The sequence below is a fragment of the Diplodia seriata genome (assembly GCF_021436955.1).
Source record: "Diplodia seriata strain FDS-637 chromosome Unknown scaffold_9, whole genome shotgun sequence".
Classification (NCBI taxonomy): Eukaryota; Fungi; Ascomycota; class Dothideomycetes; order Botryosphaeriales; family Botryosphaeriaceae; genus Diplodia; species Diplodia seriata.
This window is the reverse complement of record NW_027117316.1, coordinates 1,699,558-1,721,853: the sequence shown is the minus strand read 5'-3', so window position 1 is coordinate 1,721,853 and position 22,296 is coordinate 1,699,558. Positions and strand designations below refer to the sequence as shown.

The 22,296-nt window shown below is 57.6% G+C and overlaps 9 protein-coding genes across 9 annotated transcripts; 5 read left to right on the top strand and 4 right to left on the bottom strand.

The window, feature by feature from the left end:
* Positions 1–578: 578 nt before the first annotated feature.
* On the top strand, positions 579–1,772 carry SLS55_008951 (uncharacterized protein; the record flags this gene model as incomplete). The annotated part of the gene is made up of 1 exon (XM_066780356.1): positions 579–1,772. One exon carries the CDS (start codon positions 579–581, stop codon positions 1,770–1,772), a length of 1,194 nt encoding a protein of 397 aa, XP_066629585.1.
* A 661-nt stretch (positions 1,773–2,433) lies between these two features.
* Positions 2,434–5,031, bottom strand: SLS55_008950 (uncharacterized protein; the record flags this gene model as incomplete). Its single annotated transcript, XM_066780355.1, has 3 exons — positions 2,434–2,508; positions 2,713–3,155; positions 3,435–5,031. The coding sequence occupies 3 exons, from the start codon at positions 5,029–5,031 to the stop codon at positions 2,434–2,436; spliced, it is 2,115 nt and encodes a 704-aa protein (XP_066629584.1).
* A 511-nt stretch (positions 5,032–5,542) lies between these two features.
* SLS55_008949 (uncharacterized protein) lies at positions 5,543–7,228 on the top strand (the record flags this gene model as incomplete). Its single annotated transcript, XM_066780354.1, has 2 exons — positions 5,543–6,086; positions 6,279–7,228. The coding sequence occupies 2 exons, from the start codon at positions 5,543–5,545 to the stop codon at positions 7,226–7,228; spliced, it is 1,494 nt and encodes a 497-aa protein (XP_066629583.1).
* A 428-nt stretch (positions 7,229–7,656) lies between these two features.
* On the bottom strand, positions 7,657–7,969 carry SLS55_008948 (uncharacterized protein; the record flags this gene model as incomplete). Its single annotated transcript, XM_066780353.1, has 2 exons — positions 7,657–7,852; positions 7,917–7,969. 2 exons carry the CDS (start codon positions 7,967–7,969, stop codon positions 7,657–7,659), a joined length of 249 nt encoding a protein of 82 aa, XP_066629582.1.
* A 665-nt stretch (positions 7,970–8,634) lies between these two features.
* Positions 8,635–11,785, top strand: SLS55_008947 (uncharacterized protein; the record flags this gene model as incomplete). The annotated part of the gene is made up of 3 exons (XM_066780352.1): positions 8,635–9,136; positions 9,186–10,156; positions 10,205–11,785. The coding sequence occupies 3 exons, from the start codon at positions 8,635–8,637 to the stop codon at positions 11,783–11,785; spliced, it is 3,054 nt and encodes a 1,017-aa protein (XP_066629581.1).
* Positions 11,786–14,777: 2,992 nt separating this feature from the next.
* SLS55_008946 (uncharacterized protein) lies at positions 14,778–15,644 on the bottom strand (the record flags this gene model as incomplete). The annotated part of the gene is made up of 4 exons (XM_066780351.1): positions 14,778–14,867; positions 15,071–15,295; positions 15,374–15,579; positions 15,635–15,644. The coding sequence occupies 4 exons, from the start codon at positions 15,642–15,644 to the stop codon at positions 14,778–14,780; spliced, it is 531 nt and encodes a 176-aa protein (XP_066629580.1).
* Positions 15,645–16,032: 388 nt separating this feature from the next.
* On the bottom strand, positions 16,033–16,560 carry SLS55_008945 (uncharacterized protein; the record flags this gene model as incomplete). Its single annotated transcript, XM_066780350.1, has 1 exon — positions 16,033–16,560. The coding sequence occupies one exon, from the start codon at positions 16,558–16,560 to the stop codon at positions 16,033–16,035; it is 528 nt and encodes a 175-aa protein (XP_066629579.1).
* A 211-nt stretch (positions 16,561–16,771) lies between these two features.
* SLS55_008944 (uncharacterized protein) lies at positions 16,772–17,704 on the top strand (the record flags this gene model as incomplete). The annotated part of the gene is made up of 2 exons (XM_066780349.1): positions 16,772–16,934; positions 16,983–17,704. 2 exons carry the CDS (start codon positions 16,772–16,774, stop codon positions 17,702–17,704), a joined length of 885 nt encoding a protein of 294 aa, XP_066629578.1.
* A 1,578-nt stretch (positions 17,705–19,282) lies between these two features.
* Positions 19,283–21,359, top strand: SLS55_008943 (uncharacterized protein; the record flags this gene model as incomplete). Its single annotated transcript, XM_066780348.1, has 3 exons — positions 19,283–19,570; positions 19,620–19,691; positions 19,749–21,359. 3 exons carry the CDS (start codon positions 19,283–19,285, stop codon positions 21,357–21,359), a joined length of 1,971 nt encoding a protein of 656 aa, XP_066629577.1.
* Positions 21,360–22,296: the final 937 nt, after the last annotated feature.

Here is a 22,296-nt window from a genome sequence, read left to right as displayed (position 1 = left end):
TGCAGTTGAATCATGTTCTTTTCCTGCGCTGTTGATTGTGTTGCTCTTACTACGCCGGTTGGGGAGTTGAATCTCTGCCCTGGTGTTTCCGCGCCACTTTTTGGTCGTTTCTGTACCTCAACATCAGCGGTTCACTCAATTCCCTCTGTTTGTACTAACAATCGCACAGTCACCGACATCAAACTTGTACAGTTTAGCGAAACCGTTGCTTTGGAATACCGAATACGGTAAACCCGATGCTTGCCAATCGTAGAAAGTCATGCGGGGTATGACGTCTGTAAGAGCATGCTCTTAAATCCGGGGTTTTGCTTGAACAAGACCGAGCCAAGCTACCACCATTCTCCGATGCGATAAGACTTCCGTAAGGTCCCGGCACATCCGCTTACATAGCTACTTGATCTCTACCGGCCCAATCGATACCCCACGCGCCATTGTATGTATGTACAACACCAGCGCGTCTTTCGTCGACAAAAGAAAACAGAGATAACACCGGACCAGCAAACATCCAAGCAAAAAAAAAAAAGACCAGGAAAAAATAAAATAAACGAGAAAGAAAAAGAGAGAAGAAACCATCGAAGATGACCGCCACCACCACATCCGACCCATCGCCATTCCCCCCCTCGTCTTCCCCAGCCGACGCCAATCACGACGACAACGACGAGGAAGAACCAGACCTAGACCCCGACCAACCCACCATCAAAGCCTGGGTCTACACCCCGGGCCTCGGCTACCCTGCCTGCGTCAAGCAAACCCTCCTCCCCGCACCCATCAGCCCCTCCACCACCACCGGCGGCGGCCTCGTCGCCCCCACCCACCTCCTCGTCCGCGTCCGCGCCGCCGCCCTCAACCCGGTCGACATCCAACTCATGAACTTCCTTCCCTCCTTCCTCCCCGAACGCGGCTTCGGCGCCGACTTCGCCGGCACCGTGATCGCGGCGGGGAGGGACTCGGGGTTCGCGGACGGCGACGACGTCTTCGGGGTGTGTCTCGCACCTTTCGGCGGACGGGACGCGGGGACGGTCCGGGAGGTGCTGAGCGTGGACGTGACGAGGGCGGTGGTGGCGCGCAAGCCGGCGGCGTGGAAGTCGTGGGCGCGGGCGGCGGCGGTGCCGTTGGCGTGGGTGACGGCGCGGACGTGCGTGGCGCGGTGCGAGGGGTACGTCTCCAGCGTCGGCGATGACGGCGAGGAGGACGAGGGGCAGCGGGGAGAAGGAGGAGGAGGCACGGTGGCGGTGCTGGGGGCGAGCAGCGCGACGGGCATGTGGGCGGTGGTGCTGGCGAAGCGGCGGGGGTGGCGGGTCGTCGCGACGTGCGGCGGGCGCAACGCCGGGTTCGTGAGGTCCGCGGCGGTGGGGGCGGACGTCGTGGTCGACTACACGCAAGAAGGCGGCGTGAGGGCGAAGGTCGCGGCCGAGCGGCCGGATGCCATCATCGACTGCGTGGGCGGGACCGAGTGTTTGGGGCTGGCGAGGAGGTATGTCACCATCGTTGGAGACAAGACGAGCAGGGGCGCGTTGGGAGGCGCGTTGACGTATCTGTGGAATCCGCAGATGGTGCTGCGGACGCTTCTGGGGAAGGTTGGGTTGAGGAGTGAAGTGTATGAATGCATTAATCTGGAGATGAAGACGAGTTATTTAGAGGAGGCGTTGGATTTGGATGAGGACAAGATTGTGTTGGACAGCACATTTTCTTTCGATCAAGTGAGAGAGGCGCTTGAGAGGCTGAATTCGGGGAGGTGTCGCGGTAAGGTTGTTGTTGAGGTCGGACCCTGAGTCTACAGGGCGATTGCTTGATCGTTGATGTCTAAGTTTAGAATATGAACGCATATAAAAATTTTACATTACGTCCGGCTGATTGCTTTAAGCTCTCACGACAACGAAATATCAAGTCATCCTCACTTTGATGTCACCGTTCATCACTCAGAGATGTATACCTAAAGTTCGACAGCAGGAAAAGTTGCAAATGCCATGTTCCGCCTATTAGATTTGGGGTATCGAAGAAAATGCCCCACCCGTTTTTGGAAGGCGATGGATATACCTCGCCCGCCGAAGCATGCATAAAAACCCTTCTGATCCTTGATTGATGCGATAAGATGAAAACTATTCCCGAGAGCGAATTCAGTGCAACAAGATGCAACCCCCCGACGCCATAATGCAATGATTTGTCCCTTTGCTCGTTTTCTCGAGCATTCATGTTCGGAAAGTAAAGGGCTGTTAACGTGTAAAAGAGATGCGGAAGAAAGAACCCGCTGAACCGAAAAATCTCGGCAGGTGTAGCACACGGCCTGTCGTGAACGCTGAGTGATTACTTTGCGGCGGCCTCCCATGTTCGATCAGCAATGCGAATACCTTGTGTCGTACAAATGCAAGTTTTGATGGCACGCCGCTCAGCATTCCTCGCTTAGGCTCGACGTATAAAATCGCAACCCGTACCTCATAGACCGCGCCTAGGCTCGGGTCTGCCCCTCAAGCCTAGAATGTCGCGACGAAGGCTGTCCGGGACACCCTCCTGCGGCTGCCCTTGGTGCATATTGCCGTGGATAGGTGGTGGCGGACTGCCTGCACCATCATAGCCGAACGGTCCGTGGTGCATTGCCTGCTTTGCTGGCTGTGTCGCTTGTGTTGAAGGGTGGTGGATGGCGGGAGGGGTGTGGTGGTGATGAGTCGCCTGCGGAATGTGATGATGGTGGTGGGTCTGTGCTTGTGCTTGCACGCCTTGGCCCTGGTGAGGACCTGGTGCGATGGCTCTAAAGCTGCTTTGTTGTGCTGCTGGTTGAGTTGTGGCGTAGCCTTGGAACGTAGGCTGGGTCGGTGGGTACGGACCCTTGTATCCGTTCACTGGTAGACCGTAGCCTTGCGGGTTTTGGGCAGCCGCGGCATTCTGCGCCTCTGCCTGACGCTGTTGGTCGGCGAGACGATCTGCTGCTTGGCGAGCTTTGCGCTCTGCCCACCACTGCGTCATACTAGCACTACGTTTCTCCGACTTCACGCCCTTCTTGCGACCAGAGGCGGTAGTGCTGCTACTACCAGCGCTGGTAGGTGTTTGCGCTGCTTGCGTGGTCGTAGCAGGCGTTGAAGTTGGCGCCGGAATGTGCTGAATGTGACCATTTGATTGGGCAGGAGTGCCAGGAGCGATCGAAGACTGAATGGGCGCTCCTGCACCGTATGGATGTTGAGATGTCTGTTGGGGATGGGCGGATATGAATGTAGGATCGGCATTGATTCCTGGCACTGGCGCAGCTGAGACCGGAGGAATGCTCGAGTGTGGAGCATGATTGTAACCCTGAACAAAAAAAGGCTGTTGTTGCTGAGGTTGCTGATGCGGCGGCGCCGTGGTGACAGCGCTGGGAGCACTCGGAAAAGTTGTCTGGGTGCTGTTCTGCTCATTGTTTGCAGCGTTCACGGCGGCTTGGGCAGCGGCAGCACCCTTCTTACCGCGTGGTCCCTTCTTGATACCGGCGTCTTTGCGCTGAGCGAGGTTTTTGCTCCCGGGCGGTCTTCCACGTCGCTTGCCAGGTCCACGCGGTTCCGGTGTTCCTTCGTAGGTATCGTCGTCTTCGGAAGCACTAGTAGTCATGGCGCTCTCGCCTCTCATCTCGCGGATCCGGGGTGGCACGACGGATTGCCTCTTCGTTGCGCTGCCAACCTTGCCTCTCTTCCGAGGACCGGGCGGTTCCGGGGTTTCGGATGCGGCATGCTCACGTTTGCGGGTACGCGATCCAGTATCGGTCGTTCCATCAAATCGCTGGGCTGCACGTCTCTTTCTCTTCCCGCCTTCCTCCTCGCTTGGAGCTAGGTCCTCGGTAGTGACATCTCGAGCGCGCCTGTGTCGCAACTCGCGACCGCCGACGTAGTCGGTGCCAATGCGCTGACTGAAAGGATCCTGGGTGCCCGGAGGTTTTCGTGAGTCGTAGACGTAGCTGTAAATGTCGGCTTCTTTTTGGTCATCAAAGACAATGGGGTCAACGGGTACACGGCCGCCGTTTACCGGTTTCCTGGGGCCATTGTTCGCATGAGCTGCAACTCGCTTGTCGATGGCGAGGTACTCGTCCTGCCATGCTTCCAGGGCGGCTTGGGTGTTTTCGGCAAGTGCGTACAGCACATCGGACGTTCTTTCCGAGGGCAAATGCTTAGTAAGAGCAGCAATAAACTTGCCAGGATCGGTCATGTAGTTGAAGCGCCTTCTAAGGATGCGGTTGGCATCATCGTCGACTTCAGACTCGGAAGGAGTGCCGGGAGTGGTGGAGAAGGGCGGCGGAAGATCGCCGTCCTCCAATTCTTCATCCAGGTAGGTTGGCCTGGGCCGGGGCTCGCGAGGAGGCGAGGGTTGGCTCGGGGCCGAGGTGGCAGTGGACCTGCAAGCGCCGGCAGTCTCGTTGATGAGTTGTTGCGAGGGACTTGCGTCGGGCTCCTCTGGTGAGTGCGAGTCGTCGGCTTGGTCGCGATCGGCAGCTTCGCTCAGCTCGCCGGACAGCTCGGCGTTATCCGGGTTGGCGTCTTCGTCAGCATCGGCCACACTAGGCGTCTGCGGACGCGACATGTAATCTTCCTCGTCAACATCAGCGAGCGACTTGCGCGGACGAGCGCGGCGTTTCCTGGGCGAAGGCTGGTGTTTTTGGATCTTGGCCGGGCGGCCGCGATTGCCTCGCTTCGGGCGCTCGTGGTCGTTGCCATTTTGGGACGGGTCTTCGTTCTGACTAGAGCTCTCGCGCTCAATTTCCTGGAACTGCTCGTACAGAGACTTGGGGCGCGAGGAGCGCTGGCGCAGCTTGTCCTCGCGCTCCAGGCGGCCGAGGAAGTGCTCGGGCAGGCCGGAAATGGTCAGGACGGGCTTTGAGTAGTACGCCACGATGTCGTCGTCCCGGCCGGCGACGAAGATTTGGGAATGCATTGAGTTGTTGGAAGATGAACGGGTCAGCTTGCGCGAAGTCTTTGATGAGCCCGACGACGAGGCGTCGAGGCTGGAGTCGTGGTTCTGGGGAGCAGGCGTGGCGGATTCGGAGAGTTTGCCCTTGCCGCTACGGGTGCGCATCGTGACAGGCGCCGCCCGAAAATCACTGCGGCCGACACGCAGAGCGAGCAGAGTGCGGCAATGGGCAGGGCAGGCACGCGCGAGAGCGGATGCGGGCGGGGGTGAATTGATGGTCGTGTGGTCGGACGAGGTTCGGAGTCAAATTAGACAGTGAGACAAAAGACACTGGAAAGGGGAGCCCCGCAGGCGGCGGTCGCTTGCTCGCCGGGCAGCGCACTGGAGGAAAGCAGCGCGACGGCAAGAGCGCAGCTGGCTTGCAGTGACGGGGCGGGCGGTGCCGCGGTGGTGGTGTGCAGAGTCTGCGAGGATGCTGGACAATCCTGGCCGGCGAGCATTTCGTGTCGTGGTATCTTTCCTGGGCCTAGCGCTTGCCTAAAACGCCAATCAACGCCCGCCTCAGGCAGCTGGCCGCGCTTCCCCGGATCACAGGGATCGCGCCCACGACGCAGGACACGCTGGTGTTGCTCCGCCCCAGACTGCCCTAACCCACCCGCCATCCACGCCGCCCACCATGTCCAAGCCCATGTCCAAGGAGGAGCTGCTCGCCCAGTTCGACGATCTCGACGGCGACGAGCTCCCCTCCGCCCCGCCGCCCCAGCCCGGCGCTCCAAGCGCCGACACCAAGGACGACGACGACCCCGTCGCCGAGCTTGCCGCTCTGGCTGCGAAGCCTCCCAGCAGGGCTGCCACCCCCAAGCTCTCCTCCTCCTCCAATGCCAGCAACCGCTCGCCGCGCCGCACCGGCCAGGTCACGCCCTCGACCGATTCGACGCGCAACAGCGAAGATAAGGGCACCGCCGCCGACCACTCGAGGAAATCGCAGGACGGCACGCGTTCTTACCACCAGGGCGTCACCCCACACGAGGAGCACGGCTCCGCTCAGGCCGAAGAGCAGAAGCAGTCGAGTGGTGGTGGCTGGTGGGGAAGCATCCTCAGCACCGCTTCTGCAGCTGCAAAGCAGGCCGAATCCGCTCTCAAGGAGATCCAGAAGAACGAGGAAGCTCAGAAATGGGCCGAGCAGGCCAAGGGAGGTGTTGGTATTTTGCGGTCTTATGGTGAGTTACATGGGTCTCGCCAGAGGATGCGCCAATGCTGCAGCAGTGCTGTTTTTAAGGCCTCTTTGATGGCTACAACGGTTGTTCCGTCTCTACATTTAGAATCCAATCTCACCTTCATCGGCCGCGCATACTCGCAAACCACTCATAACCTCCTGAGTCAAGAAATGGCTGGCTGACTATTCACAATAGGTGGCGAACTTCGCTCGCGTGCCGTCCCTACCTTCACACAGCTTCTTCATACTTTGGCCCCTCCTATCTCCCAGCACGAGCGCCTCCTGATCCACATCACTCATGACCTGCATAACTACCCGGCGCTTGACCCTATCATTTACGCCACCTTCTCGCGTGTCATGTCCCAGGTGGAAGGCGGCGATCTTATGGTCATCCAAAAGGGCTCTGAAGCCCGACAGGGTCCCGACTCTGGCTTCACTGGAGGTAGCACAGCCGGTTGGACCGACGGGCCTTGGTGGCGTGACGTTGGCGTCAAGCGTGATCTCGGCGCCGTCAAGGGTCTAGTCGAGGGAACCAAGCTCACGCGTGTCAGCGCTGAGAGCTATGCTTCCGAGTTTTTCTCCAGCAAGGGCGGCGTCGAGGAAGCTGCAAAGTCAGCCAGCGAGGTTCTGTCCGAATCGAACCCCGTGAGGAGCTCCGACATTTTCCTGGCGATCCAAGCCATCAGCCACAGCGCCCCCGCCGATCTCTTCGGAGGTTCGACCAACGAGAAGAAGGAGGCGGAGACAGGCGGCGTCGAGGAGCCCGCGGAATCGGACGATCTCATCGCCTTTGCAATCTACCTGCACGATCCCATCCACAGCATCACCTTCCACACCGTATCCCAGAGTTTCCCGCAGAAGTGGGCAGACTGGCTGGACGCGTCGCCTGCCCCAACGCCGGAGGATAGCACGGACCCTGTGGCGACGCTGCCAGTGGAGATCAAGGAGATCATCGAGGGCGGCGGTGTGGACCCGCGTGAGTGGGTCGCTGAGTGGATGGAAGAGGTGATTCAGTTGGCTGTTGGTGTCATTGCACAGCGATATGTGGCCAGGAGAATGGGCGTTGGTGAGGGCGGAATAGGAAGGGGAAAGGCTCGCCAAAGGGCTGAAGAGAGCGGTGGTGGAGAGGCAGCGCGGGCTATCTAAGCGTTGGATGGCCGCGAATATCACGAGTGGAAGTATGAAAGTCACGACGATTGGTGGGCTAGTGAAGTATGCACTACATCCACAGGGGTTGTCCCGGCGCGTACGGCTTGGTCGGACTCTTGACGTTGTATGGAGAATTATGAGATATCAAACACGATTGAAATTGAAGTTTCGGAAGGGAGAAGCCTTAGAAAAAGCCCAGAATGCTCTTGGTTGGTCGCAAATGCAGTTTATTTGAGAGCCACACTGTCATCACGCTTCTTGGTATTGCCTAAACGCCGTATCATGCCCATACAAACAAATCTTCCCGACGAACGCCCTTAAATGCCGTGTTTGGAGCAGCCGCACCGGCCTATGCCTGCGGAATCATGGCATGGTGGCCTTGTGCCAGAAATCCTGTCGTGACCGCTGCAGGCCGATAGGATTGCTCATTTGCTCTCCTTCTTCTTGTCTTTCTTTCCGCCCCTCAGAATTTCCAGATGGCCGGCCTTCTCGGCGAGTTGCTTCTCGGTTACAGCAGCCAGTCCGGACGAATGCTTCTTCAGCAGCTTCTTCTGCTGAATGAGCTTTGTCTTCTTGGGGGCGATCTGGCGGCTTCCACGGGGCTTCAGAGCCTGGCTGCCTCTGCGAGAAAGCTGGCGTTAGTGAAAACATGGCGCAAAAGCTGTGGGCAGCGGCGGCAACTTACTTCTTCGCACCAGCGGCGGGCTTCACCTTTTGCTTGATAACGCCTTGGGCCATTATTAAGCGTGTTCTTGCTTCAGACTCGTGACGGCAAAGTGGGCTGGCGGCGGGACGACGTTGCTGAGAGATTTGCAGCAGGACGCGCGCGGATGCAGGAACGTGGAGCACGCACCGAATGGAGGCGCCAAAATAATTCTGCCGCTGGACGCCGCCTTTCTCAGGTAGGTCTTCTTGGCTGCGGGGGCTGGGGGACGATCAACAACCCTTCTCCGCCTTTCGCGAGCCGTGCAACCGCACCGTCAGCACCCTCGACCGCCATGCTTTTCATTTACCCGGTGCTCGGGTGAATACCTTGCGCGAGTCCGATAAAATGACGACCGGTACAGGCAAAGGCTCTGGCGCGCCGAGGCTCGTGCCCTTCCCCCAGAGTCTGCCGCTCCTGCCTTCTCCGCATCTGGGGTAAATCCGACTGCAATTGACTCGCACCGCCGTCCCCTTTGTATTTATCCTGTCGAATATTGCCGGCTTGAGCCTGGCGTGGCCATGAGGCGCAACCTCCCTGGGCCTGTTCCTGAATCGAGGAGCTGTGGGGGACCGATGTAGGTCAACGTCACGCGTGCTGCAATTGACATGTATTTATCCTGCCGTCTCGTCCCTCAAAATCCCCTTTCCCCGGGATGAGGCTCTTTCTCTCCCTCCTATCCTCAACCCCGCCCGGCAACATGTGGCTCCTGATGCGTCTCTTGTTCTCCCTCCTGCTGTTCAGGCCCGCCCTTGCCATTGGTCAAAATGCTACCATTGCTTTCAACGCCTCAGCCAGCAGCTACCAGCTTGCCTCCCGATCATCAGCTGTACGCCTCGTGCTCGATGCTGCCGATTGGCCCGGTGTTTTGAGAGTCGCCGACGACCTTGCCCTTGACTTTGGACGAGTCACCGGTCTCAATGGTTCGCTTTCGCTTGTCAACGGCGATGCCTCCACTGCAAACGCTTCGGTCATCTTCAACGTTACTGGGAGGTCGAGTTGGACTACCGCCACGTCCACGACCAACAGCAACAGCTCTGGCGTTATCATTGCCGTGACACTTGGGAACTCGACCCTCATTCAGAGTCTTGTGGATTCTGGAAAGATTGATGTGTCTGCTATTGAGGGTCAATGGGAGTCCTTCACTTCGCAGGTTGTAGACTCTCCTGTGGATGGAGTGTCAAGGGCACTCGTAATTGCCGGTATATTACCCTTCGTGACCGAACGGATCCAGAGACTGATTGCTTCCAGGCAGTGATAAGCGCGGCACCATCTATGGTCTCTACGACATTTCTGAGCAAATCGGCGTCTCCCCGTGGTATTTCATGGCTGACTCGGCTCCCGCCAGTCACGCTGCCATCTATGCCATCGACACCTCCAAAACACAAGGCCCACCATCCGTCAAGTACCGTGGTTTCTTCATCAACGACGAGGCTCCAGCCTTGACTGGATGGATGAACGAACGCTATCCAAAGAGCAAGTACGGCTCCGCCTTCGGCGCTGAGTTCTACGCCATGGTTTTTGAGTTGCTGCTTCGGTTGCGGGCCAACTACCTCTGGCCCGCCATGTGGGGCTCCATGTTCAACGTCGACGATCCACGCAACCAACCGCTCGCCGACGAGTATGGAGTTGTCATGGGAACCTCGCACACCGAGCCTATGATGCGTGCAACGAACGAATGGAGCACCTTCGGCAAGGGTCAGTGGCAGTGGAACACCAATAACGAGTCCATCTACCCCTTCTTCGTCGAAGGGGTCGAGCGCGCTAAGCCATACGAGGGCGTGGTGACGATTGGCATGCGTGGCAGCGCTGACACCGCCATGAGTGATAGTGTCCAGACTGAGATGCTTGAGGACATTGTGGATACTCAGCGGCAAATCCTGACTGACGTTTACGGAAGCGATAGTGCTGTACCTCAAATGTGGTGCTTGTATAAAGAAGTCCAAGGCTACTATGAGGCTGGAATGAGGGTACCTGATGATGTCATCCTGTTGTGGGCTGACGACAACTGGGGAAACAACAGGAGGCTGCCTGCGGGTAATGAGACCGATCGGCCGGGTGGTGCTGGTGTATACTACCACTTCGACTATGTGGGCGACCCCAGAAATCACAAATGGATCAACGCGGTACAGCTTGAGCATACGTGGGAGCAGATGCACATGGCGTACGAAAGAGGCGCGAGGGATATGTGGATTGTCAACGTGGGAGATATCAAGCCTCTGGTAAGCATTCCCAGATTTGGTTGAACAAATTTTGCCTAACTAAAACAGGAAATCCCCATCAGCCATTTATTCGACCTGGCTTACGACATCAGCCTTTGGGATGTCAATAGCATTTCCACGTGGACACAACAATTCGCTGCCCGTGAGTTCGGTGCCAGCGCCTCCCAAAAAACCGGCGATATTCTCCAAAAGTACGGCACGTTGGTAGCGAAGAGGAAGTACGAGCTCGTTGATCCGAGCACTTACAGCCTCATCAACTATGAGGAAGCAGACAACATACTCGCTGAGTGGCAGAGCCTTGCCAATGACGCTCAGAGCGTCTATGATTCTTTACCAACGGCTGCACAGCCTGCGTTCTTCCAGATGGTTTTGCATCCTGTCTTGGCTGGCGGCAATATATACGACATCCACATCAGCGCCGCAAAGAACCGGCTGTATGCGGGACAGGGACGTACAAGCGCGAATATATGGGCTCAGAGGGTGCTGGACAAGTTCAACCTTGACCACGAGCTGACGAACCGATACAATGGGCTCTTGGGAGGTAAATGGGACCATATGATGGATCAGACGCATTTGGGATATGTTTACTGGCAGCAGCCAATGCGTCAGGTCACTCCACCGCTCCAGTATGTTCAAACTCTTGAGCGTTCTCTTAGAGGCGACATGGGTGTATCAGTGGAGGGGAGCAATGCGTCAGTTCCTGGCGACGACCAGTACCACACTCTCTCATCCAATAGCCTAACGCTTCCGCCCATCGATCCTTACAGCCCTCGGCGCTGGATCGATATTTACGCTTCCGGGACCAACGAGTTTTCGTGGAACGTATCTGCCGCGTCCTGGGTTACGTTCTCGCAGAACTCAGGCACCCTTTCGCCCACCGGCAACAATACCGACGTGCGCATCTACGTCTCGGTCGACTGGGCCAACGCCCCCGCCGGCTCCAACGCGACCACTATCAACGTCAGCTCGAGCACAGACTACGGCACGCAGTTCAGCATGCCATCCGTCGTCCTCCCCTACAACCACACCGTCCTCCCCCCGTCCTTCACCGCCGGCTTCGTCGAATCCGACGCGCACGTCTCCATCGAAGCCGCCCACTACACCCGCATCAGCGGCGGCGCTCCCAACGACTCCTCCGCTGCGAACCCGTACCAAGTCATCCCGTCGTACGGCCGCACCCTCTCCGGCGTCCATCTCGGCGACGCCCTCTCGCCCTCGCTCTCCGCCGGCCCCTCCGCTCCGGCCCTCGAATACGACGTCTACACCTTCACCGCCCTCGCCGGCACGAACAAAACCGCCAACCTGACCCTGTACCTCTCGCCCTCGCTCAACACCGACCCCGCGCGCCCGCTGCGCTACGCCGTCGCCGTCGACGACGACGAACCGCAAGAAGTAGCGTTCGTGACGGACCAGCCCGAGGGCCAATTGCCGGTGGGCTGGGAGGCGGCCGTCGCGGACGCGGCGTGGGTCAGCACGACGGGGAATCACTCGGCGCTGGGCGAGGCGGGTAAGCATACGATCAGGGTGTGGGCGCTGGAGCCCGGGGTGGTGGTGCAAAAGTTGGTGTTGGATTTGGGGGGCGTCAGGGAGAGTTATTTGGGGCCGCCGGAGAGTTATCGGGTGGGTTGAGCGGAAGGGGAGAAGAGTGGTTGTGGGAGTGATGGTGATGCGCGAGATGGTGCATGGAAATAGGGTTGCTTCTGATTGACAAATGATGGTCTTCTGTGAGATGAAAAGTGGTTATTAGAGCATGATCCACCAAACATTGCGACTTGAATAGAGACGTTGACGCTCTCGTCCGAGTATTCTTGCTTAGGAATTGGCCTCTATTTCTTCCTTCAGGTGATCTCGAGTGTGACAGGCTTCCTTTATCTCCGAAAGTCGTGGCCCAATACCATCCCACGGCTGAATTACGATCGCGCAGCGGCAGACCACATTCGATAAGCCGACAGTGGCTATAGACCTTCGTTTTTTGTCGCCTCACCGCCGGGATCTCGGAAAGCGTAAAGCTTGCGTGTCCCGGTTTTCCTGCTTGGTGGGGAAAGGAAAGGCAACAAAGCCGATGGCAGCTCTGCCGCACCGTCCCCGCAAATCGCGGCCGTTGCTGGGCCTGACGCTTCTCGGCACAACCAGGGAACAGCCTTGTCATCACTGCAAATGGAAGCTTGTAAGACGGAGATGCTTCCTACCCTTCAAACGCCCAGGGAAAGCCGACCACACCTCCGAGGCAGGCTGAATGGCGAAGTCGGCCGCGCATTTCGGAGGTGGGTTGAGGCGCATCCGGAGGTCCACCAAGTCGCGGCCAAATCCCCACCACGGTTTCTATCGCCTTCTGTCATTACCTGGCCCAAAGGTAAGCTGCCATGGCATCTGCCGTCTCACTCCGGTCGTCCAGCTGGCAAGCATCATTCAGGTGGCGAGCGTCAACCCGGCAGCTTCTCAACCGTGAGGCAAGCGGCAGTCGCCTCACCGGTGGCCGTGCAGCAGCAAGGTGAGGCGTACACTTCGCCCAATGGTCAACCGGCACATTGGGCACTTGCGAGCTGGCGAGACGCGGCAATGCGCCCAGAGGTGCAGAAGAGGTCCAGGCTGGGCTTCATCAGGTGCCGGGCCATGCATGCAATGACGACACACGGCTGCTGACAGCAGGGCCATTTCCCAGATGCCTGGCCAGGTCTCGATCGGATGCACGCGGGATTTGCTGGCGGGAGAGCAGCAGCAGCACGAGCAGCGGCATGCATGAGCTGCAGCCGCGCATCCCGGTCGCTTTCGGCACCACGCAGCAGGTGCAGCCCACCGTCCGTCAAAGCTCCAGCCGCAGCTGCCCCCCACCATCTTCCCACACAAGCTCATTACCCAATCTGGACAGCTCGCTGGCCTGCCATGGCGCCTCCCCGGGCTTTCTTTTCGTTCTTTCCCTTTTCTGGCCTTGTCTCACCGGGCCAGGCTTTCTCTGCACTCTCCCGCTGCGGCGGCTGCCCGGCGCGGGGCACATTCCTGTTACTCATCTTCTCTCCCCTCATCCTTCTTCCGTTTGCATTTGCTTGACTACCTTCCTCTCTTTTACTCCCACCTCTCGTTTTCAAACCCACCATCTTCATTTCCCCTATACAACAAAGTTTATCAACGCCTTCTGGCAAAGCACAGGGCTCGTCTCCACCCCCAGCTCATCAAGTGTGGGGCTCTTGACTACACCGCTGTCGAGCCTCGCGCCCCTTTGCGCCTCGCGCTGTAGAGCCTGGATTCTTGTGTCGGAGCTTCTTAAAAGCGTGCCATGCCACCGCGCTCATAAGATTTTCCTGCTTCCCAAGTTGCGTTGGATATCTTGCCGATCACTGCCGGATCAATCGACACGACCACCTCCGAACGCCATACGAGAGCACAGAGACTTTTTAGAAAGATAACAGACGTACCGAAACACCATGACTTGGAAGTATGGGGCCGGAGAAACAGCAACAGATGTAGAAACACTCTTGCGACGCACTGGGCGACCAGCATTGTCCCTTTTCCATTCCTCCGGCAATCGCACTGTAGTCGCCTTGGTCGCGCTACTCTTCCTGGTCGTATTTGAGCATCTCCCCTGCGCAGCGGCGCAGAACGTATATGCACCCTTCTCTGGCGCCATCTATATTGTCGGCGCGGACGGGACGCAAATTACCCAGGCTTCGCCCGCATACTGTCCACAATATGCTGCGCTAAGTTGCAGCGGCATTGGATATGCGAATTGGTGAGTAAGCGTTTTGTGGGAGAAAGAGAAATAACGAGAACATAAGAAGAGCAGAGGAAAAGCAATCATTTGTTCCTAGGCGTACTCCTTCCCTACCTCATCTTCATGGCCACGTGGAAAAGTCACTATGGCTAACGGATGAAACAAAAACAGGTGCTGTCCCACCGACCACTCCTGCCAGTATCTCAGCTCTTCGAACGTTGTTGGCTGCTGCCCCTCCGGTTCCACCTGCAGCGGCTACGTCAACGCGCAGTCCATCTCGACCGTCACAGTAACGATTTATCAAACGCAAACGCAATACGTTAATGGCGGGGGCTATGCTCAGTCCACCACAACGACTGCTTACGTCGGCGCCGCGGGAAACAACAACAACAATGACAATAACAATGATGGTGATGGCGCTGTTTATGCCGGCTACTGCTCGACACTAACGGCGGACGGTCCCGGCTTGCCGACCACGCGCGCGGGAAGCTGCGGAACCATCCTCGTGGTGAACGATGCATCGGGTGGAATGCACAGGGGCAGGGGCTGGTATGGGTGGGGCGTGCCGGTTGCGGTGATTGGGAATATATTGCTAGGAGCATGGTTGGCTGGGGCGAGGAGGGTCGGGGCCGGTGTGTAGTAGGAAGAGTTGGAGCGGAATGAGACGAGGGAACGGATGTACGAGGTTGGTCGGTTTGCTTGGTGGAATTCATGGCGAAAAAGAGGCGGGGGGGTATTGGCGTTCTGCGGAATGTTCACGGGGCGCGGGAGGCGTATCTGATGAGATCATGACTTCATGAGCAAATCGAAGGAAACATTTGGTAAATACGGATTAATGGTGGAGAGTAGAGGTAATAAAAGCTCTCTCGTGCAAAGCCAGGTTCATATTGCGATTTCTGCAACCGGAAGCCATCACTGGTTGCCCCTCTTCGCGTCCTCCTCGTCGTTTTTCGGAACACCGACCATCTTCGGTACGCTGACGGCGTTGAGCCGACGGAAAGCCTGCGGAAAACAAAAAAAGTCAGCAAAACAAAGAACAAGCTACCAACGTGCAAAACGTAGCAGCGGCCCCGCTCGCCCCTGCAGTGGTGTAGACGCACCAACCACGGCGTCGACCACCACGCCCAGCTGGCAGTCCACCACGCCCAAGCGAAGCCGTAATTCGCCCACCACAGGGGGTTGGCCAGCTGCCAGGCGGAACTCACATTGGCGATGCTGCTGTCGGGCAGGTTGCCGTTCCAGCGGTCCTCGACCTTGGTGATCTTGCCGGCGGGGTCGGTCGAGATCTTGACGATGGAGTCGATGGTGGTTTCCTTGCCGACGCCCTTGACCACGTAGCGCGTCTTGAGCGACATGGTGATGGGGTTGCCGCCGGACGTCACTTCGTGGTGCAGCCGCTCGATTTCGGAGAAGGCGGTTTGGAGGCCGTACTGTTAAGTGATAGTGGTTAGTTCAGGGGATCCTGTGATTTCTTATGGAGAAGCTCCTTGGATTCGGGCGTGATTTACCCATTGCGGCTCATACTCTTTCCTGCCACGCGCCTGGGTGATGGGGTCCTCGAAGACGGCTTCGTCGGACCATAGGCGGAGCTTGGCCAGGGACGGCCTGCCGGCGAAGAGGTCGAGAACGCTGCCGACGATGGTCTTCTGGTCGGACGACAGATCCACGCCCGGCGCGGTTTTGATGTTGGTGTTTTCGATCTTCAGCTCTTCGTCTTTGAGGGGGGTCAGTCAGTGTAAGCTCCGCAGCCTCTTTCCGGGTTCACGAACTGGTTGCCATGGTGCGAGCTTGCGCTGTGGGCGCGTACTGAACTCGGATAGGGAGGAGAAGGGGTCTGGCGAATGCTTGGAGGGAGCGTTGGGTGAATGGGGGCATTGAGGAGGATGACTGAGAAGCAGTTGAATAGTACAGGGAGCAAGAGAGGTGGTAAGGTTATAGTCCTTTGTGTTGTACGTCAGAGGGGTTGAGCTGATTGCCGAAAGCGGATTAGGCTAAAGCAGAGTCGTGACGCAATTCGACTGTCGGCGGCAGAGATTCCGCACGTATCGGATACGTTTTCAAGCACTTCGGAGGGCTATGAGGAGAAACCAAAGATTGATTTGATGTATGTTGTCATGTGCACAGGCCGAGATGCACTTACCGGCGGCATCGCGGCTCAGCGTTGGCCTCAGGCTTTCTCGTGGCCAGCGGTAGCAACACCCAGGATCTCCTCTTCCAGCCCCGGAACATGAACGCACTCGATGCCCTGCTCTTCCAGCTTTGCTCTTCCAACGTTTTCCCCGACGAACTTCTCGGGCTCCTTGACGCCCAGGTAGACCTTTCTTATCCCCTTGCCGGCGCTCTTGGTCCGAAGGACGCGCTCAACGCACGGCAAGTTCCCACTCAGCCTCACTCCACATGGCTCCATTGTAGTGTAGATGACAGTGTGCTCCGGAAGGGCCTCGCCCACGCGGTCTTCCGGCAGACCGTGGGCCGAGGCAAACTTCTGCAGGGCACACTGCTCTGCATGCGTGTTCCCCTCAAGCTCGAGGGTGTAGCCGGTGGCTAGAATGCTTCCGTCGCTCTCGTCGACGAGAACAGCGCCAACGCAGAAGTTGGTGGGCTTAGGGGGAGACTTCTTGGCTTCGGCGAGGGCCAAGCGCATGTATGCCGCATGGTCGGTCGGCGAGGATGGTTTGATCGATTCGGCAGACATGTTCAGCTACGGAGGAGCAGTGGCGAGAATAACAATGTGAATGGAATCACGGCGTTGTGGTCGGGTGGTCTGCGGGGGTGAAGCCGTCCGACGCGGTTTGACGATTACGTCGCGTGCGACGCGTCTTCCCTGCCACTGCTCATCCTGGAGCTCTGCCCCGACAACCGCTTCCCAACCCCGCCCCGCCACGTCGACCCTCACACCAAGCAACATGCCTAGGAGGCAGAAGAAGCAGAGCGAGGATATCGAGGACCTCATCGATGAGGAGCCGCCCAAGTCCATCAATCCGTATGATGTTCTCGGTGTTGCCAAGGACTCGACACCCGAGCACATCAAGAGTGCTTACCGCAAAGCTGCCCTGAAGCATCACCCAGGTCCGTATGACGGTGACATTACGTGCGCCGCCGCTGACAATTCACCAGACAAGGCCGAGGACAAGGAGGCTGCGCACAACCGGTTCCAGGAAATCGCCTTTGCATATGCTATTCTCTCCGACCCCCGTCGCCGCTCGCGCTACGATGCCACCGGTCGCACCGAGGAAACCGTCGATCTCGACGATGACGACTTCAACTGGACCGAATACTACAGGGAGCAGTTCCAGGGCATCGTGACGGCCGAGGCAATCGAGAAGTTCAAGAACGAGTACAAGGGCGGTGACGAGGAGAGGAATGACCTCATTGATGCTTACAAGAAGTTCAAGGGCAACATGAACAAAATGTACGAGGTCGTCATGCTCAGCAATCCAGTCGAGGATGAAGACCGCTTCCGAGCCATCCTTGACGCAGCCATCGCAGATGGCACCATCCCCGCCCACAAGAAGTACACCGAGGAGCCGGAGAGAACCCGTCGAAAGAGGATGAAGAACGTGAACAAGGAGGCCAAGGAGGCCGACGATGCCGCAAAGGAAATAGCAGGCACCAAGAAGAACAAGAAGAAAGCACAAGGGGACGGCGATCTGGGCGACCTCGCAGCCCTGATCCAACAGCGCCAGAAAGGCGGCCGCTCTGAGTCGTTCCTCGATCAGCTGGAGGCAAAGTATGCACCTGACTCCAAGAAGGGCAAGAAACGAGCGCCGCCGATGGACGAGCCACCCGAGGAAGCGTTTCAACGGACCGCTTCCCGAGCCAAGAAAGGCAAAAAATGAGCCCCGATGAAGAATGGTGAGAACAGGCTGGCTGCTCCATTTCTCCTCGCTCTAGCCTGACGGATGTCACCTTTGCGTCGCGTGGGCAACAGAAGAGACCACGGCGACGGGACAGGCGTCGGATGAGCTCGCACTAGCCAGGCATGGGGTGCACAAATATAGACCAGAGATACCGGAAAAGGCGACACCAGCACCGGTCTCCCCTGTGTACAACAGCGGGCGACTAGATAGCGCGGGATCCCGGCACTTAGAAGCTTAAACCCCACATTCCCGTTGCCTGCCAAGCCAGCTTCCTGCAAACGTCATCTCTCCCGGAGAGGCCGGCATCCAATCGCAGCTGGCTTCGCTATAACCTCTTGAAAGTTTTGAATTTACCCACCGGTCGCGTTGAAACTTCCCTTTACTTTCCGCTACGATGGAGGACTGAAGCAAGGAGGCCCCCGTTGGCGTTGTAGGACAGAATCCAAGGAATCGCTCGATTCAACTTTTCTGGGTGCAGATGACTTTCGACTTGGGTAGGGGCAAAAATTCGAAATTAGCTTTCCATTCCTCATCCTTCGCCCTTATATCTACCGCGATGTCGTCCAACTTTACTGCTCCGTATTCTTCTTCATCCGCAAGAGGAGAGACTCGACCATGAAGGCTCTCTATCTTCTCCTGGCAACGTTGCAGCTGTCCCTGGCTGCGCCCGCCGCGCCAGTGGACGACGACGTCTCATGCGCGTGCCCCATGCCCTTATGCCCAGCCGGACAACCAGAAGTACGCAGTCTGCCTCATGGTCCCTTGGATCTTTCTGACTGTATCATAGCGCTGCAAATGCCAGAATGACGCCATTGCGTCCTGCTGGGAAGCACTGGTCAGGGACGGCAAGGGCTCGGTCTGCCCAGCGCCCGCCCTAAGGGTAAGCCCCGCACTGTTTCACCTTTCCAGCTTGGTTCAGAGACATTCATGGCTCACTGTCTACAGGACTGCGGCTCCACAACATCCGCCCCCGCATCATTCTCGAACACGTCTCAGCCGACTTCAGCTTGGCAGTTGACATCACCGGCAGCACCATCAGCAAGTTGTACATGTGAACCGACCTTTTGTGCGCAAATCTGGCCCCAGGTAGATATGACAGATACCCGTCTCAGGTAACAGTACTAACAAGCTTAGTCATGCCGCTGCGCGAACAGCGCCAAAGTCAGCTGTTACCAGAACTGCGGCGGGCTTTCACCGAGACTTCAGAACTGTGGCGATACTCCGGAGCAAAGTGCTTCGTTGTATGGCGCACTTGGCCTGCCATCGCAATCAGCAAAAGTCCTGCCAACCCAGCCGGGCCCGGTCATAGTGTCAACCCTGCCCCCTTTGGAATCAAAATTAGCATCGTCTGCGATTCCATCAAGTCCTCCGGAACCTCAGCCATCATGTGAATGTGAACCGACATTCTGCATTGCGTCTTGGCCTGCTGTATGTTCGCCGCCGGCAGTGATTTCGCCTTGAAAGTGCTGACAATTCTCTCCAGGGGTGCCTTTGTCGAAACAAGGCTAAGATCGATTGCCATGCCAGTTGTGGTGGCCCGTACCCTGCGCTCCAGGTATGTCCAACGCTGTTACCAAAGATGGTGCCCTCTATCCAAGTGAACTAACCCACCAGCAGGACTGTGGCACTGACCTCAACGCCACTTCGTCCTCGAACCTGGAAGACCTCCCTCAGATTACCGACGTTCCAACAGAGCTCCCTTCAGACCCTGAAGATTTGGATGCATCGACATCAGTATCCAACCTTGAGGACTTTCCACAAGCCACTCCGGTAGGGGTTCCTCCGGACACGGACGTGTCGCAGTGTCAATGCGTCCCAGTGTTCTGTGCTCAAAGCTGGCCTCAGGTAAGTACCTCTGTACCATCACCTTAGTCACCATGCTAACTCGACTTAGAGCTGCCAATGCAGTAACCAAGCGGCCAGTGACTGTGCACAGCTCTGTGGCCGCCCTATTCCACAATTTGTGGTATGTTTGTCCCAAACGGACGGACTCGGCTACTTCCCGCATGCTGACCAGTGACAGGATTGCGATGCGGCTGATTCGGAAAACCTCGATGCGCAGCTTCCCACTCTATTCGATATGGTCTCGGACCCGAAAGACATTCCCGTCATTTTCACCGTCCTCATCTCAGATACCCCAGATCCCCAGGAGCTTCCAGAATACTTGGAGAATCTACCCGAGTACCTCAACGACCTCGTAGACGACGACCCCTGGTCTGAGACCCACACCTGGTTTTCCTTCTTCGCTCAAGCGACGTCAAAGCTTGACGACCTTCTTTCGGACGTGCTATCGACACCTACTGATGCTTCCCCGCAATGGCCATCCTTGACAGGATTTACTGAGACGTCTGTAACATTTTCCAGCGAAGAAAATGTCGTAGCTACACCAAGCATCACCGAGTCCGCCACTAAAAATTACCGCGTCTGCGGACATCGCAATGCTCAATCGTGCCCGACCGGCTATGAATGCTTTCAGCGGCCTGGTGCCAACTGTGGCCCGGAGCTTGACTGTGGCGGGTACTGCGTCGACGTGCTCAACGGCGTCACTCTCCTGGCCGACACAACGACCCAGACGTCGTCGACCCTCAGCAGCACCATCTCCCTCAGCTTCCCCACAGACACCCTCCGCACCTCCACCACGAGGAGGAACATAATGCTCCCGCCCCGCCAATTGGGCGTCGACACGGCGGCCCTTCCGGCAACGACGACCACATCGTCAGTCGAGTCGTCAAGCACGTCTTCGAGCGTGTTCCCGCAAATTCGCTGCGGCGAGGGCTATCCGGCGTGCGACCCCGGACTCGAGTGCGTCGATATTTACGTCAGCGGCATCGGCTTCGCCGAGAAGCGCAGCTACTGTGCAGCCGCCGCAGCATCCGACTCGCTCTCTTCCTCATCATCTCTATCCACCGCTTCCACCCCTTCACTCGACCTCGATCCCACCTCGATCCCTTCCCTCGACCTCGTTCTCACCTCCGTCTCCTCTCTCAACCTTGTCCCCATCCCCACCCCCACCTCCTCCCCAACCCACCCGCCCTGGCCCGACACCGCCTGGACCGGCCCAATCACGACCCTGAAACCAATGTTCGGCCCCGGGCCCGTCGGCATGTCTCTCCTCCCCAACTTCACCCCCTCCTCGACCCCAATCGCCCTCCAACAACTCCAACAAGACCTCACCTCCGCGGCGGCGGCCGCGCTCCCCATCTCAACTGCCGCCGCCCTCGACAACCAGCAGCTCCCCCGCCAAATCATCGGCCCCATCGTGCCCCCACCTGCCGGCGGGAACCACCCCATTTCCTCCATTTCATCCTCCGCCTCCGCCTCAGCCTCAACCACCACCACCCGCACCGCCCCGCCACCCCCCAGCGAGCCGGCGCCGTTCCGCTGCGGCGGGCCCGACGCCGCCGCTTGCCCGGGCGGCCTCAGCTGCGTGCGCGACCTCGACCCGGACGCGGACCGGCCGTACGGCGGCTGCGGCCCGAGCTGCGGCGAGTACGGCGTGTGCATCGTGCCGCAGTCGTGCGGCGGCTTCGCGGGCACGCCGTGCGGCGAGGAGGGCCGCCTGTGCGTCGACGATCCGAATGATGACTGTGATCCGGAGAACGGCGGGGCGGATTGTGTGGGGATGTGCGTTTGATGGGTTGATGAGTTGAAGTTGGAGTTGGGAGAATTTGTTGTTTGATTTGGGGGGTTTCTGGTTGTGGGAGGTGGTAGTAGCGGAAAGGAGTTCAAAAAGATAGAGAAAAAAAATTTGATAGCTGGCGATGTGCGAGGGAACGGCTGAATGAGCAGTTGTCTGGTTGGCAGTACCATCATGAAAAGGATCGAAGATACATAAGATCGTTGCCACGGGTGCGCGACCAGATTGAAGAATTTCGGTTACTTCGCTCTCTCCTTGTCGCTCCATCTTGAATTGACATTGCACAACTGACAACACACCATCTTCGTCATCCCAATGTGTCCTGAATTATTGATACTGCTACACTAGACTGCACACCAAGGAAACATGAAATCCGAGCTACTTTTCTTTTCTTTGACCCCAAATAACCGAGAGAGAACACAACCCCCAGGTTCAAAGACATGCAAGTGACATGCCTCCGCTCAAAATAGGACAACTCGACGGTGATATAGTGCCGAAAATGCGCAAATATAGGGAGATGCAAGCAAAGTGAAAAGAAGATCTCTGAGGACCCTCACTGAGTAGTATCCCACTTGACGCCGTCGCTCGAGAAGAAAGCATTAGTCTATGCCAGCATGGGGCTAGATTAAGAAAGAGAGAGAGTTCGAGAGAAATTGCTAAGGAAAAGGGATCCCGCCAAGGACCCAGTGGGAACCAGGCGGGAGCTGTGGTATCCCGAGAGACGTTACAAAAGCAGTAACTGAAAGCCATGAACGATAACGTAGAAATCCAGGATACAGAGCAATAGGAAAATAAAGTCGTGGTGGTGATGCGGGCCACAATAGGCAGATTCTGCCTCACTTCCCTTGTCTATGAGGCATAAGCCTCTCAGCATCTTCAATCATGCAACGAAGGCAACCATCTTAATGCCGAATGCGATCTCCTGTTCGTTCCA